This window comes from Poromitra crassiceps, assembly GCF_964638095.1.
Source record: "Poromitra crassiceps genome assembly, chromosome: 4".
In the NCBI taxonomy this organism is placed as follows: domain Eukaryota; kingdom Metazoa; phylum Chordata; class Actinopteri; order Beryciformes; family Melamphaidae; genus Poromitra; species Poromitra crassiceps.
Window position 1 is genome coordinate 77,384,631 of NC_139626.1, and position 14,806 is coordinate 77,399,436.

General features: G+C 44.7%; 1 protein-coding gene across 1 annotated transcript in view; it reads right to left on the reverse strand.

Moving 5' to 3' along the window:
• LOC310775954 (ERO1-like protein beta) overlaps positions 1–14,806 on the reverse strand; it is a gene marked incomplete at both ends in the record, with an annotated part of 72,609 nt that overhangs the window by 31,529 nt on the left and 26,274 nt on the right. The window contains 2 exons of the mRNA XM_083636076.1: positions 286–327; positions 4,535–4,618. Coding sequence (XP_083492202.1) covers positions 286–327; positions 4,535–4,618 — 126 coding nt within the window. The remainder of the gene's footprint in view (positions 1–285; positions 328–4,534; positions 4,619–14,806) is intronic.

Here is a 14,806-nt window from a genome sequence, read left to right on the forward strand (position 1 = left end):
CTCACTTGCTCTTATGATGACATCACTGATGATGTCACAACTTCCCATCACTGATGACATCAGAATTGCTCTTATGACATCACTGATGATGTCACAATGCCTATGACATCATCAGTGATGTTACAATGCACAATCTCAAGTGACATCACTTCCAGGACAAAATTGAAACAGAGAACAGACAGAGCAGCCACTTGCCCCTTTGATAGATAGATAGATAGATAGATAGATAGATAGATAGATAGATAGATAGATAGATAGATAGATAGATAGATAGATAGATCTCACCTTGTTGTAGTTCCCGGATTTAATTCCCACAGGGATCTTGCTCTGTACAAAAATAACATCAAATAAATAAAAATAAACATCAGTCAAGTAAACACGCCAAAAGATTACATGAGAAAATGTTCTGCAATATAAAACATCCTTTATATTTAAAGCAGGACTAACCCCCAAAACACTTTTTTTTCAGCTTTTAACCAATATATGGCTTTTGGGGTGGTGTGTCAAGAATTCTGGTCAAAATCTCAAAATTTGAGACCAATCTGTTACAATTGTTTAAACCAGTGGTTCCCAACCTACGGTACGCGTACCGTAGGTGGTACTTGCGCCCCCTGCTGGTGGTACTTGGAAGGCTCTGTGAATTTTTTTTTTTTTTTTTTTAAGTTTTTGTGCAAAATCCATGGTGGTCATTAGTAGTAGTTTTCAAACATGTGAAAGTGAAATAATAAAAATAATTATTAATATTATTGGCAGTGTTTCTCAAGGTAGGTGGTACTTGTGCCCCTCCCTGCTGGTGGTACTTGATCCCTGGAATCCCAATGTTTAAATTATGAAATAAACCCAACTTTAAAATCAATTGTAAAACATGTTTATCTATCAAAACAATACTACGAATGAAAATAAACTTGTGATCATTGAAATTCAGGTTTATTTTGTTGTCTTGAGATTTAGAAACAAATATTTGTTTCTGACGGACACTATACCTGTTGCGCATGCACAATTACCTGTCCGCCCCGCATGGTTACACAAGTGGTGAACAAAGACGAGGAGGGATGCTAAAGTGGATCAAAATGGGAGGGAATCGTAAAAGAGCTGTAGTAGAGGAGAGCAGCAACGATGAAGCACAAGGAGGTGAAGACAGCAGTCAACCCAGCACAAGTGCAGCTGCTGCAGGTTGCACAGGCTGCAGGTTGGAATAAATTTGCCTCCTGCGTGAACTGTGCATAGCTGAATAGACTGTATTTTAACGTCGGTCATATGGTGGTACTTGGAGAGCCAACTACTTTCTCAGGTGGTACTTGGTGTAAAAAGGTTGGGAACCACCGGTTTAAACTATCATTTTCAGTCAGCAAAGTGCCCTCTATGGGTTCAAACCTGCTTTTTTTTTACCTCCAAAATGCCCAAAATGTGGTACAACCTGACGTCACGGTGTACTCCCCTTTCACACCCATGTGAAAAATGTTTTTTTCATGTGATCATTACTGTAGTTCACGCCAGAGCCATATTAGGAGAGTTGCAACATCTCCATTGATTCCAATGGACCCGTTTTTAGCGCGAGCCCTTTAAGAGCGCAAGGCATCGTGGGTAATTGGCGACTGTGGCTAATGTTAACGGCTAGTTAGTTATGTTACATGGCAGTAAAACGCCACTGAATGACCAAATTGATATAACTTTTAACCATTTTGAGTAACACTGTTTCCATAGGGACCCCCAGTGTTGGTTAGTTGTTTATAACGTGGCTATATAGAAAGTACTCTATCTCTGATAGGGCTGTCACTTTTCATTCGAAATTCGAATGCAACTTCGAATGTGGGGGAGGGGTTCGTGTTCGATATGTAAATTGACTGTTCGAAAAAAAAAATTGTGCGAGCCACTTTTGGAGAACGGACGCTCCCAGTGCCAGAGTTTCAGAGCGTTTTCAGTGATTTCTCGAGGCCCACAGAATATTGTGTGATATTACTATGTAAACACCGAACACGCAAAAAGAACAAGGAGACTCTATTGTATCATCAGCAAAAAAAAGTTTATTGATACCATTTTCCGTTCTTTAGTTATCAGCCGGAGAAGATAGGTCAAAAACAGCAAAAACATGCATTTCTATCTAGAAGCTGAGTTATTCCGCCTTTTGTGAAATGCAGCATTTCAAGCACATTCACTGACTCTAGCTAATATTTTCTGATGTAGTGACCTGGTGTAGTTCTGTGGAGCCTGCGTGCCCCACCCCCCTCTCCCCCCCTGAGCTGCAAACTCCTCCCCACACCCACCCAGTCTATTTTCGGAGCCTCCGTTTTTGCGGGCGGTGCGGCTCACAGCGGCTCACAGCGGCTCACAGCGCTGCGACAGCTCACAGCGCGACAAGGAAATGCCAAACGGGACTGCAGGTAAAGGTTTGGCCCTTCGGGGTCGGGTGCTGCCTTTCTGGTGGGTAATCGTGTGGAGAAACTATATGCAGACAGACAGACAGAGGCAGAGGAGCAGTTGTGTGCGCGGATTGATTGCTGTTGGCAGGCACCGTCAAGCAGCAGCCAGAGCAATCTACATGGCTCTGGGCTGCAGCATGAGCGGTTTCGCTTTGATCACGGCTTTTTCAGGCTGTATTCCTGACATTTCTGTAATCTGGAGAGCACTGTCGCCACCTAAGGGTTCTGTAAAATAGGTTAGACACATTCAATAGCTCCCATATTGTAAGAGGCGATGTAAGAGGCTTAGATCGACATCCCCCCGTCAAAAAACGCAATTGACGAACATGTTCGTCCTTGGCACTCTACGTTACTATTTGAAATGACGAACATGTTCGTCCATGGCACTCAATGAGTTCATTTTTTTTTTTTTTTTTTTATGAACCAAAATTAACCAACTGCTGCTTGCTGGTAATGTTAATCCCATGTCAGAAAAAGTCTCCAGATTTGTCGCGTTAGTCTCTTCTGAGAAAGATTGTCTCCAGGGTCTGAAAAGTTGTCTCGAGTTGGATGCAGCCAAGTTTGTGAGGCAGTGTTGTGACTGTGAGCGTCCAAGCTAACACGTCGGGCTGATGCCCGGTGGCCTGGACTGAATTTTTTTTTTAACACATTCACTGCCAGCCGTTTTTTCAATACTGTAGGTAGGTTCTGCCAAGGTTTTTTTTGAGGATTCTGGCTCATCTTTCAAGAGCCGAGGATTCTTTTCTGCTAAGATTTTGTGAACACAAATTATCTCAAAAGAACTAATAGAATGTGTGCTTTCTCTGTCTAAAAGAGTTAGTTTGTAGAGTTAGTAGTTATGTAGGCATTAGCAGTAGAATACAGCATGGTTTCAGCGTCTGAAAATTTATTCTGAGATAAATGGCTTTTTGTGAAATTCGATAGAACAGTCACTTTAACCATTTATTTTTGGCGTAAGACGTCAGACATCTAAACAATAGTTTTGAACAGTAATTTCCTCCATAGCAGCAGGAAACCCCCCTCTCCTTCAAACTCCTCCCTCCGTGGGTGTGTCTCTGGTGGCTTTGCAGCGTTTGTCACAAGCGAGGCTCTGCCTGTCTGTGCTGCCTGGCTGCTGGCGGCTGCTCTTTGGGCGAGTCTGCATGAGTCGTTTCGGTTGTGAGCTCAGCTGCAATGAAGCTGCGTGCGATTGTGGGCTTTCTGCCGGTGTTTCAAAGTGTGTTGCACGCATAATCTATTATGCAAATTTGCAATCCCCCACCGCCAGCTCCCAGCGCGATAATGCGCGAAAGCGAAAGCGTTTTCGCCAATCCATTTTACAGTATGAGAGAATGGTTTCCTCGCGCGTTCCCCTGCAGTTTTGGCTCGGCTTTTTCTAGTCTGGAGAGCACTGTCGCCACTTAGTGGGTCGGTGGAATGGGTTGTACACGTTCGGTGGCTCCAATATTTTTATAGGAGACGTGGGGGGCGTTGATCCACGTCCCACCGTCAAATTTTTTTTTTTTTTTTTTAAGACGAGATATCTCGTCATTGGCAGTCAACCGTTGGATTTTTTAAGACGAGATATCTCGTCAATGGCAGTGAACGTGTTAATTAACCAAAAAACTTCGAATATATTCGAACGGATTTCGGGCAATTAAAGTTCGTTCGAACTTTATTTTGGGAAAAAGTGACAGCCCTAATCTCTGATACACTCTGATATAACGTTTTCCCTCTATGCGGGGAAAAGTGTCATGGCGGCCGTTTTACGGTTTATTTTTCGGTCTGAACCAATCAATGGTCTGAACACAGCCAAAGAGTGTAGTGAGACAAGAGGAGACGCTCTTCTGCTTCTTTTCTTTGTTTTTGTTTTTTAATCAAGCAGCATGATGTTTTGTCACATATCTGGGGAGGGGGGGGGGGGGGGGGGTAAGTCCTGCTTTTAAGTTAATCCGCAATATAATACAGTGTGTTGGTTAACTGGTCTTATTTGACAGTAATATAAGTTAGTTAATAAGCATTATAGTAGAGTCAAATCAATACTGAAGTCAGTTAATCAGTAGTAGAGTAGAGTAAGATGAATATGTAAGTGGGTTGTGCTGTGTGTATGTTGACTAGAGGAGTTGACCTCTGACCTCTGGGCAGGGCTCCACATGGCAGTCTTTGATGGAGCAGTGTCCGTCGTCGGGCCAGAAGGGGCACGGCCTCCTCAGGTTCACCTGGAGGGAGACAGCACAGCACAGTGACGTTAAGGGTGCAGGACACAGCGCCCCCTGCCTGTAGGGTGGGTTTAGCACGTCGGCGTGGGAGTGTCTCACTTCACACCCCCTTTCTGCCTTCTCCCCTTCAAAACAAGCATGTGTGCCATGGATCAGAATCAGAATCAGAATCAGAATCAGCTTTATTGTTCCAAGGAAATTGGCTCCAGTTCGCTTAACTCTCAATGTACTCACACACAAAACAACAGTGAATGGTCGGTCTGAAGGTCCTTACACATTGGGAGCGTTTTTCCTCGTGCGATTAATTCGCACGTCAACAATATTTTCCGAACCTATATCAGTCAATGCAACCGTGCATAGTACCAACGGTGACGTTTCGCTGAGCGTTATTGCGGCGTTTATTTTTTCGAACCACGGTCGATTTTTCAAGAAATTCGCTTCCGACGTGTACACATCTGTGGCTGTGATTGACAGGTGGGTCAAAACTCGCATCGCAATTTCGTGCCATATATTCTCATCGCTCTTGAGCCGTTTTCCCACATGCGTACCGGAAAATTACCTGTAAGTCAATATCGGATATTTCCCTTCACACTTCGGCTCGTGCATATGGGAATCTATCAGCGAATTTGCCTGTATGTTGGGAGGCGGGGCGGCACTGCAGAGCGGGTGGGGAGTGACGTGTCGGCAAAACTCTTGATGGTGAAATAAGTTTGCTTGTTTATCCGTTCACCTGCATCGCGTTGAAGCACTTTTTACAGACTGGCTTCGTTTGATGTGTCCGGGCTTGCCTTCGCTGTCGGCAACGTAAGCAAAATACTTCCACATTTCGCTTCGTGCATTTGCTTCGTCTGTGTCCCTGTCGGGCTGTCACTGAAGGAGGACGAGCAGGCAGCAGAGAGGAGAGAGCCATCAGCACACCCACACATGAAGCTGACATAGGCTACTGCTCTTATTATCACAAGATCATTTCGCCAGTTTGCTTTAATGTGCGCGAATGATTAGATTATGCCCGCTGGAACATTAAGCAACGTGTGTACACCTCGCCCATGAGAGTGTCGCGGGAAATGACTGGACCCGTTCTCTACTTGAGTCCGCTATCGCGCATACCGCTCTTCTGACTGGCTCCAAACTGGTGACATCTCCGCGATGACGGGGTCGCGCTTATACCGGCACGACGACTTTCTCACATGCAGGCATTAGACCACGTTCCGGTCATTTAGCGGTACAAAGCGCATGTGGGAAAAGGGCTTTGATGTGTAAGAAGGACCGTAAGACAGGCACGAATAACAAACAAAGGATAGTTAAACATTTATGACTATATACAATTCAATAATAATAGGGGTATGAAAAAAGCGTCTATTTTGAACATGTGTATGAGAGGACAGTATGTACAGTATATATGTATATATATATATATGAATATATATGAATGTATGTATGCATAAATACATCTGCAAAAAATATTTCTGACATCCACAATTTTAACGTTCATCCTGATGGCTTTCAGTGGTGTGGAGCGGTGTTGTTGGAACATTTGCTGCTGAGTGCTGATTCATATAAAAGGGCAGGCTTTCATTGACAAACTAACGGTTAGTTTGTCAATGAAATGTATCTGCTCTTCACAATAAAAATCCTGCGGTTAGTAACTAACCGCAGGATTAGTTACTAACTAACTAACCGCAGGATTTTTATTGTGAAGAGCAGATACAGCTGTGACTTTAGAGAGAGAAGAGAAGAAGAGATGAGAGTGAAACGGACAGAGCAGAGGCTCTGGTGTGTGTGTGTGTGTGTGTGTGTGTGTGTGTGTGTGTGTGTGTGTGTGTGTGTGTGTGTGTGTGTGTGCGTGCGTGGAAATGGAAATATGCCATGCATTCTCCCGGTGAGAAACGGCAGATACAACATTTACAAAAGACTTGATTTTCCTCTTCTCCTTTGTAAAACAGAAACTAACATTTGAAAAAAGGACATTTTCATGTTTTCTGGGAATGTAAGAAAATTAAGAAATATTGGGAAGAAATATGGATGGAATTGAAAGCAATATTGGGATACGAGGTACCTAACACATGTGAGGTGCTTTATCTAGGTAACTTAACCAACGAAAATGTACAGCGGGAGGATCAGTATCTGGTTGAAGTTTTGCTAGCAGCAACCAAGACGGCAATCACAAGGAAATGGTATAAGGAAGAACCACCACCCAGAATCATTGGTGGGATATAGTATATTTTAGAAATGGAAAGACTCACACACATCCTGAGAATTCAACAGTCACAATTTGAAATAAAATGGGACAAATGGACAACTTACAAGGAAACCCTTCCTCACAGAGACACCACCCTAACCCCTGAAAGAAGACCTGAAGAAGTATGAACCACAGAATGTAATCATGTAACACTGACACACCCAACGCTCGTCTTTTGTTTGTTTATGGTTTGTTTTGTATGTGACTAAATGTGCAAAAATCAATAAGAATTTAAGTAAAAAAAAAAGAAAAAAGGACATTTTGGGATTGCAACTTGAATACAGAGCTGTGCGTCTTTCACCACCATCAAGGCCTGAAGAGCGGAAAGCAGAGAGAGAGAGAGAAGCAGAGAGAGAGAGAAGGAGGGAGAGAGAGAAGCAGAGAGAGAGAGAGAAGCAGAGAGAGAGAGAAGCAGAGAGAGAGAAGCAGAGAGAGAGAGAAGCAGGGAGAGAGAGAGAGAGAAGCAGAGAGAGAGAAGCAGAGAGAGAGAGAGAGAGAAGCAGAGAGAGAGAGAAGCAGAGAGAGAGAGAGAGAGAAGCAGGGAGAGAGAGAGAAGCAGAGAGAGAGAGAAGCAGAGAGAGAGAGAAGCAGAGAGAGAGAAGCAGAGAGAGAGAGAAGCAGGGAGAGAGAGAAGCAGAGAGAGAGAGAGAAGCAGAGAGAGAGAAGCAGAGAGAGAGAGAAGCAGAGAGAGAGAAGCAGGGAGAGAGAGAAGCAGAGAGAGAGAGAAGCAGAGAGAGAGAAGCAGAGAGAGAGAGAAGCAGGGAGAGAGAGAGAGACAAGCAGAGAGAGAGAGAGAAGCAGAGAGAGAGAGAGAGAGAGAAGCAGAGAGAGAGAGAAGCAGAGAGAGAGAGAGAAGCAGAGACAGAGAGAGAGAGAAGCAGGGAGAGAGAGAGAAGCAGAGAGAGAGAGAAGCAGGCAGAGAGAGAGAAGCAGAGAGAGAGAGAAGCAGGCAGAGAGAGAGAAGCAGAGAGAGAGAGAAGCAGGCAGAGAGAGAGAAGCAGAGAGAGAGAGAAGCAGGGAGAGAGAGAGAGAGAAGCAGAGAGAGAGAGAGAAGCAGAGAGAGAGAGAGAGAGAAGCAGAGAGAGAGAGAAGCAGAGAGAGAGAAGCAGAGAGAGAGAGAGAAGCAGGCAGAAGCCGTTTTCCCACATGCGTACCGGAAAATTACCTGTAAGTCAATATCGGACATTTCCCTTCACACTTCGGCTCGCGCATGTGGGAATCTATCAGCGAATTTGCCTGTATGTTGGGGGGCGGGGCGGCACTGCAGAGCGGGTGGGGAGTGACGTGTCGGCAAAACTCTGAATGGTGAAATAAGTTTGCTTGTTTATCCGTTCACCTGCGTCGCGTTGAAGCACTTTTTACAGACTGGCTTCGTTTGATGTGTCCGGGCTTGCCTTCGCTGTCGGCAACGTAAGCAAAATACTTCCACATTTCGCTTCGTGCATTTGCTTTGTCTGTGTCCCTGTCGGGCTGTGCCTGTGAGGCTGTGACTGAAGAAGGAGGAGGACTGTGGCCACAGAGAGCGAGCAGGCAGGAGAGAGGGGAAAATCAGCACGCCCACACATTATTATCACAAGATCATTTCGCCAGTTTGCTTTAATGTGCGCGAATGATTAGATTATGCCCGCTGGAACATTAAGCAACGAGTGTAGGCTACACTTCGCCCATGATTGAAGGACCGCTGTCGCGGAAAATGACTGGACCCGTTTCCACTTGCGTCCCCTTAAGAGCATACCGCTCTTCTGACTGGCTCGAAACTGGTGAAATGTCGGGGACGACGGGGTCGCGCTTATACCGGCATAGCGCCTTTCTCACATGCAGGCATTACACCACGTTCCGGTCATTTTGCGGTACAAAGCGCATGTGGGAAAAGGGCTAGAGAGAGAGAGAGAAGCAGAGAGAGAGAGAAGCAGAGAGAGAGAGAGAAGCAAGGAGAGAGAGAGAGAGAAGCAGAGAGAGAGAGAAGCAGAGAGAGAGAGAAGCAGGGAGAGAGAGAGAGAAGCAGAGAGAAAGAGAAGCAGAGAGAGAGAGAGAAGCAGAGAGAGAGAGAAGCAGGGAGAGAGAAGCAGAGAGAGAGAAGCAGAGAGAGAGAGAGAGAAGCAGGGAGAGAGAGAAGCAGAGAGAGAGAAGCAGGGAGAGAGCAAAATAAAATCAATGACCAAAAACGACACAACAAAGCAGTTCCTGAAGAGTAATCACCAATGTGTCCGTGGGTGTAAACTTGACGACTTGACGATTGTTCATGATGTTTTATGACTGATTGATGATGTTATGATATCCTTGTTTATGTTTATTGTATATTTTACTGTATTTTGCTTTTAATAACATCTAGGCACGGGCATTGTAGATTAGTTTAGGCTATAAACGTTGTGATACATGACATCAGACGTTTCTTGCTACATGTTCTATGTAAAAAAAAATACATTTACATACTGCACTGTGGTGTGAAGGTGTGCAGGGTGATGTGGTCTTCTACACTGAGCTGCAGCTGAGCCGCAAATGTGAATCAAATACCTGTTGCTACACAATGTGCCAAAGCTTCAGTATGATGCTACCATACCAGATGGTAGCAATGTTGCTAAACCGGATTGTGCACGCACATGAACAATGGACATGTAGGCTAATAAATAAGAATGATAAAACCTGACTTTCCTGTCGAAAGTCGGCATCCGGCAGCCGAGGTTTTGTGTCATCAAAAATGTAGTCTTCCCTGTCATTGTATTCCTGTATATACCTTGGTACCAGAAAGACCGGTAGGTGTATCTATAAATGTATGGTATGAAGAATTAACTAGTTGATTGTTCCTTGGTTCCTTGGCTCAACACCATATTGGCTTGTTATGGCATAGCTTCATTTTTTTTTATTGACTATTGACGGGATCTAGTCACATTTGAGTTGTTGATGAGTAAACGCTACAGACTGCATCCAGAGACCACTTGTAAAAATCAAACACGTTTGATATAATCGCAGTTGCTCCGAATCACATCAGGAGAGAGAGAGAAGAGAGCCTGTAAAACTCATACACGTATAGACTTTCTGTGCCCACTGACCAGGGTAGGAAATTAACTTTTTATTTTTTGCCCTTGTGAAATATGTTTCAGTGGCATTTTGGATCATTTCCAGGGCAATTTGATCAAATGTTGGGAAATACCTTAGTTGCACCTATGTTTCATGACGGACCAATCACTGACTTATCCAAGCATATTTTATTTGTAAAAGTTCATAAACAATGACAGTTTAAAATCCTCATTTCCTATCTCAACAACACTGTTGATTGATCTCTTTCCTCTGTGAAAGATGTATTTTATGTAGGGGTGCACCGGTCGATCGGCAAGCAATCTGTATCGGCCGATTTTGACCTCAAATATGCGATCGGCTGATTGCCGATATTTCGGCTGATTGCCGATATTTTTTTTATATTATTTTTTTATTTTATTTTTTTAATTAACACATTGACTGCCAGCCGTTTTTTTTTGCTGTAGGTAGCTTCTGCCAAGCCGTTTTTTGAGGATTCTGGCTCATTTTACAAGAGCCGAGGATTCTTTTCTGCTTGGAGTTTGTGAACACAAAGTTCACAAAAGTACTAATAGAATGTGTGCTTTCTCTGTCTAAAAGAGTTAGTTTGTAGAGTTAGTAGTTATGTAGATATTAGCCGTTGAGTACAGCATGGTTTCAGCGTCTGAGAGTGAAAGCTGAGATAATCGCAGTTTTGTGAAATTCAATCAAACAGGCAGAACAGTCACTTTAACCATTTATTTTTGGCATCAGTGAGAGATCAGACATCCAAACAATATAGTTCCGAACGCCCTCTCCTTCAAACTCCTCCCCCCGTGGGCGTGTCTGGTGGCTTTGATCAGCCTGCGTTTGTCACAAGCGAGTGCTCTGCTGCTGCGAGTTTGAGCAGCCTCCCTCCCTGGCAGCGAGTGTGGATAGGGCTCACTCGTCTCTTGGGTTTGAGAGCCCCGATGAAGCCCCGTGCGACTCTAGGCTTTATGCTGCTCACCCAGTCCATTTCTGGAACCCCCCACCGCCGTGCGCCCGTGCGCAGCAGCGCGAAAGCGTCCCCGCCTACAGTATGAGAATGAGGCTCGTTCGTTTCTGGGTTTTCGGAATGCGTGCGATTCTGGCCTTTCTGCGGGCGTTTCAAAGTGTGTTTCACCCATAATCTATTATGCAAATTTGCAATCCCCCACGCCAGCACCGCTCTCCGCTCTTGGTGTGCTGCTGCTGGCGCGGCCACTCTCGGGCGAGTCTGGTGACTGATGACTGTAAAATCGCCAAGCCATTTCCTTGAGAATGGCTTCCAACCGCGGCTGCTTTTGGTTGACTTTCTCTCTGTCGGGAGAGCACCGTCGCCACCTAGCTGGTCGGTAAAATAGATTATACACATTCAATACTTCCAATATCTCCATAGGAGACGCGGGGGGCATTGATCCACGTAGCACCGTCAAAAAAAATATTTTTTTTTTTGACGACTTAACTCGTCATTGGCAGTGAACGGTTGGATTGTGTTTGACGAGTCAACTCGTCATTGGCAGTGAACGTGTTAAAAAAAGCCCTATCACTAATCAGGCTTTCCAACGATATAAAATACAATGCCAATTGGTATTATTAAAGGGGAGAAATAATCGTCCTAAATAACGTTTCAAAACTTTTTTTGAGGAGTTTATAATATATCGGTGATCGGTGATCGGTAATCGGTGATGGGTTGGGCAGATATTTCCCATAGGCGATCGGCAATCGGTGATCGGTGGCAAAAAACGTGATCGGTGCACCCCTAATTTTATGTATAGGTTTATCATGTGCAAACCAATAAACTAAACCTAAACTACACTAAACTACTTGTTCTACTCCCGACCCGTCCTGTAGCCAGAAGAACACGTCACGTTTTCCCTAGTAGTAGTGAGGTAGTGGCCCTGTTCCACTACCTCAGGGTGCAGTCTCGATTCTGGACTGGTCTGGCCTGCTGTTCAGTCTCCATTCTGGACTGGTCTGCCCCGCTGTTCACTTTGCAAAGTCATGGAGAGTGCAAAAGGTGACAGATAGCAGGGCCGACATAAAACCACTCAGAAATCCTCCTATTCTGGGTTGAAAAATGTGACATGTCACCTAAAGAGGACTAGTCTGCATCCCTGTGGGATGTGCGTCGCTCAGCAGGTGAATGCTGCTCCATGACAGAAGAGAAGGCTGTCAGACAGAGAGAGGGGAACAGAGCACGTCTCTCCCGGTTTGTTTATGTAAAGATTATTTTTATTTTATATTTGTTTTACATGCATAACTGATGTTCAAAAGTACCGGACGGTTCCGCAGCCTATGGTCCATAGTCTATGGTGAGAGTGTAGATGTTACCTGCAGGCAGGCCAGAGCCTCCAAGTGACGCAAACTAAAGAAGTGTACAATCTGTCTGCCACTTGATTACAACTCGTAAATATTATTATATAAATAGCCTAAATAAAATAATACATACACTTTATGTATTATATATATATATATATATATATATATATATATATTAGTATTAGTATTAGTATTTTTTGATGTGCCGATGTTAATTGTGTAATTGTTTGATGTTGTGTTGTTGGACCTTGTATAAGTATAGAGCGGGGGGGGGGGGGCTCAGACTGAGGTTTCAACCCAAAAGAGCTAGTGCGCAGACTCTGGTTCTCTGATCTGAGAAGATTTTGGCTTCAATAGACCATACAGGGAGGAGATAGGGACGCGTTCTCCATTCATATTATATCTCAATGCTCTGGAGGGGGTCTCGTTTGACATCAGGGTGCTTTTCTTACCGGACTTTGTTATTGTTGTAGGACTCAGCTGAGGAACTGAAGAGCCTCTTCTCTTCTAGAGTGGAGGCAGGTCTTTCATTCAGCCAGGACACGCTGGCTGCCTGCCACCTGACCAGTGACCAGGACACGCTGGCTGCCTGCCACCTGACCACTGTTCAAGTGCTAATCAGCCACTGTTTTGGCCCGTTTGCGTTGTTCCTCTCTTTGGACTTTCTGTTGCTGAAGCTTGAGTTTCTCTCTTCTTTGTGCTGTTGGCTACCGAAACCCAGTACCTAGAGCCCTGCATTCTGGCCGAGGGGGCCCGACCCTAGGGCCGATTTTCACATCACTAGCTAGGGCCAGGGCCAGGGCCGGGCCTGCCTGTTTTTTGTTTTGTTTTTTAATGTTTGAACTGACACATTGTGGTGTTCAAAGTGTTTTGATGTCATTTTTGTACAGTGTTCATTTGATAGGCTTGCCTTAGGCTAAGTGAAATTGATCAAACACAGAAGGTTTGGGGGAGGGGGGTAGGGCCGGGGGAGGGCCCGAAATTCTGACAAACCATACGGCTCACATCGGGCTCGGCACCCAAACATGTAGAGCCTGGGCCGGGCTAGGGCCTAGATTTGAGGGTCGTGCAGGGCTGTACCAGTACCACTATGGTACTGTACCACTATACCACAGTACCACTATGGTACTGGCTGGTACCTTTCCAACTGGTACGGAATTGCAATGCAGATTTAGCTGCCTCACTTACGTGCCATGCCTGAGCTGCTGAGTGAAATATTGCCCTCCGTTGCTCTGAAACCAGCGGCGCACACACCTTCACTAACATTATCGTTTGGAGCGTGCCACATGAAACCCTCTTGAAATCCCATACATAAAAGTATGGGTTCAGGTACTGTTTAAAAGTATCGTTTCAGCACCGGTATCGTTTAAAAAAATTTAAGCACCGGTATCGTTTTAAAAGTTTTTAAACGTTTTAACACGTTCACTGCCAATGACGTGTTGATACGTCAAAAAAAATCCAACGGTTGACTGCCAATGACGTGTTGATACGTAAAAAAAAAAAAAAAAAAAATTGACGGTGGGACGTTGATCTAACCCTTTTACATCTCTTATATAAATATTGAAGCCACCGAACGTGTACAACCCATTCCACCGACCCACTAAGTGGCGACAGTGCTCTCCAGACCAGACTAGAAAAAGCCGAGCCAAAACTGCAGGGGAACGCGCGATGAAACCATTCTCATACTGTAAAATGGATTGGCGAAAACGCTTTCGCTTTCGCGCTGATTGCTGGCGGTGGGGGATTGCAAATTTGCATAATAGATTATGGGTGCAACACACTTTGAAACACGCAGCATAAATAAGACCAGAATCGCAAAAGAAACCCCGTTTCGAAACGAGCGAGCCCATCCTCGCCCAGCGGCCGCCAGCAGACAGGAGCAGCAGCAGCAGCAGCAGCAGCAGAAACAAGCTTGTGACACGCCCGCTGCAGCCAAGAAGAACACACACGGAGGGAGGAGTTTGAAGTAGAGGGGGGTTTCCTGCTGTTATGGAGGAAATTACTGTTCAAAACTATTGTTTAGATGTCTGACGTCTTACTGATGCCAAAAATGAATGGTTAAAGTGACTGTTCTATCGAATTTCACAAAAAGCTATTTATCTCAGCTTAAATTTTCAGACGCTGAAACCATTCAAGTGCTAATGCCTACATAACTACTAACTCTACAAAATAACTCTTTTAGACAGAGAAAGCACACATTCTATTAGTTCTTTTGAGATATTTTGTGTTCACAAAATCTTAGCAGAAAAGAATCCTCGGGTCTTGAAAGATGAGCCAGAATCCTCAAAAAAACCCTCTGGCAGAAGCTACCTACAGTAAAAAAAAAATGGCTGGCAGTGAATGTATTAAGCACCGGTATCATTTTAAATGTTTTAAACAACGAGAGTTGGTCTCACTGATCCGACAGGAGGAAATGGGCTGCCTGTAACTACCGCTGTAAAGGGCCCGGGGGACAATAGCAGTCTGATGGTTCTTTAGGGATGAGATTATGACGATATGGGTCGAAAACGGGAATAAAACTGTCTATTTAGATGGAGGAAAACCACGCTGCCACGTGGCCCCCACAGAGCTACATTCTAGGACTGGCTTGCACACTATTTCGATCACAACAA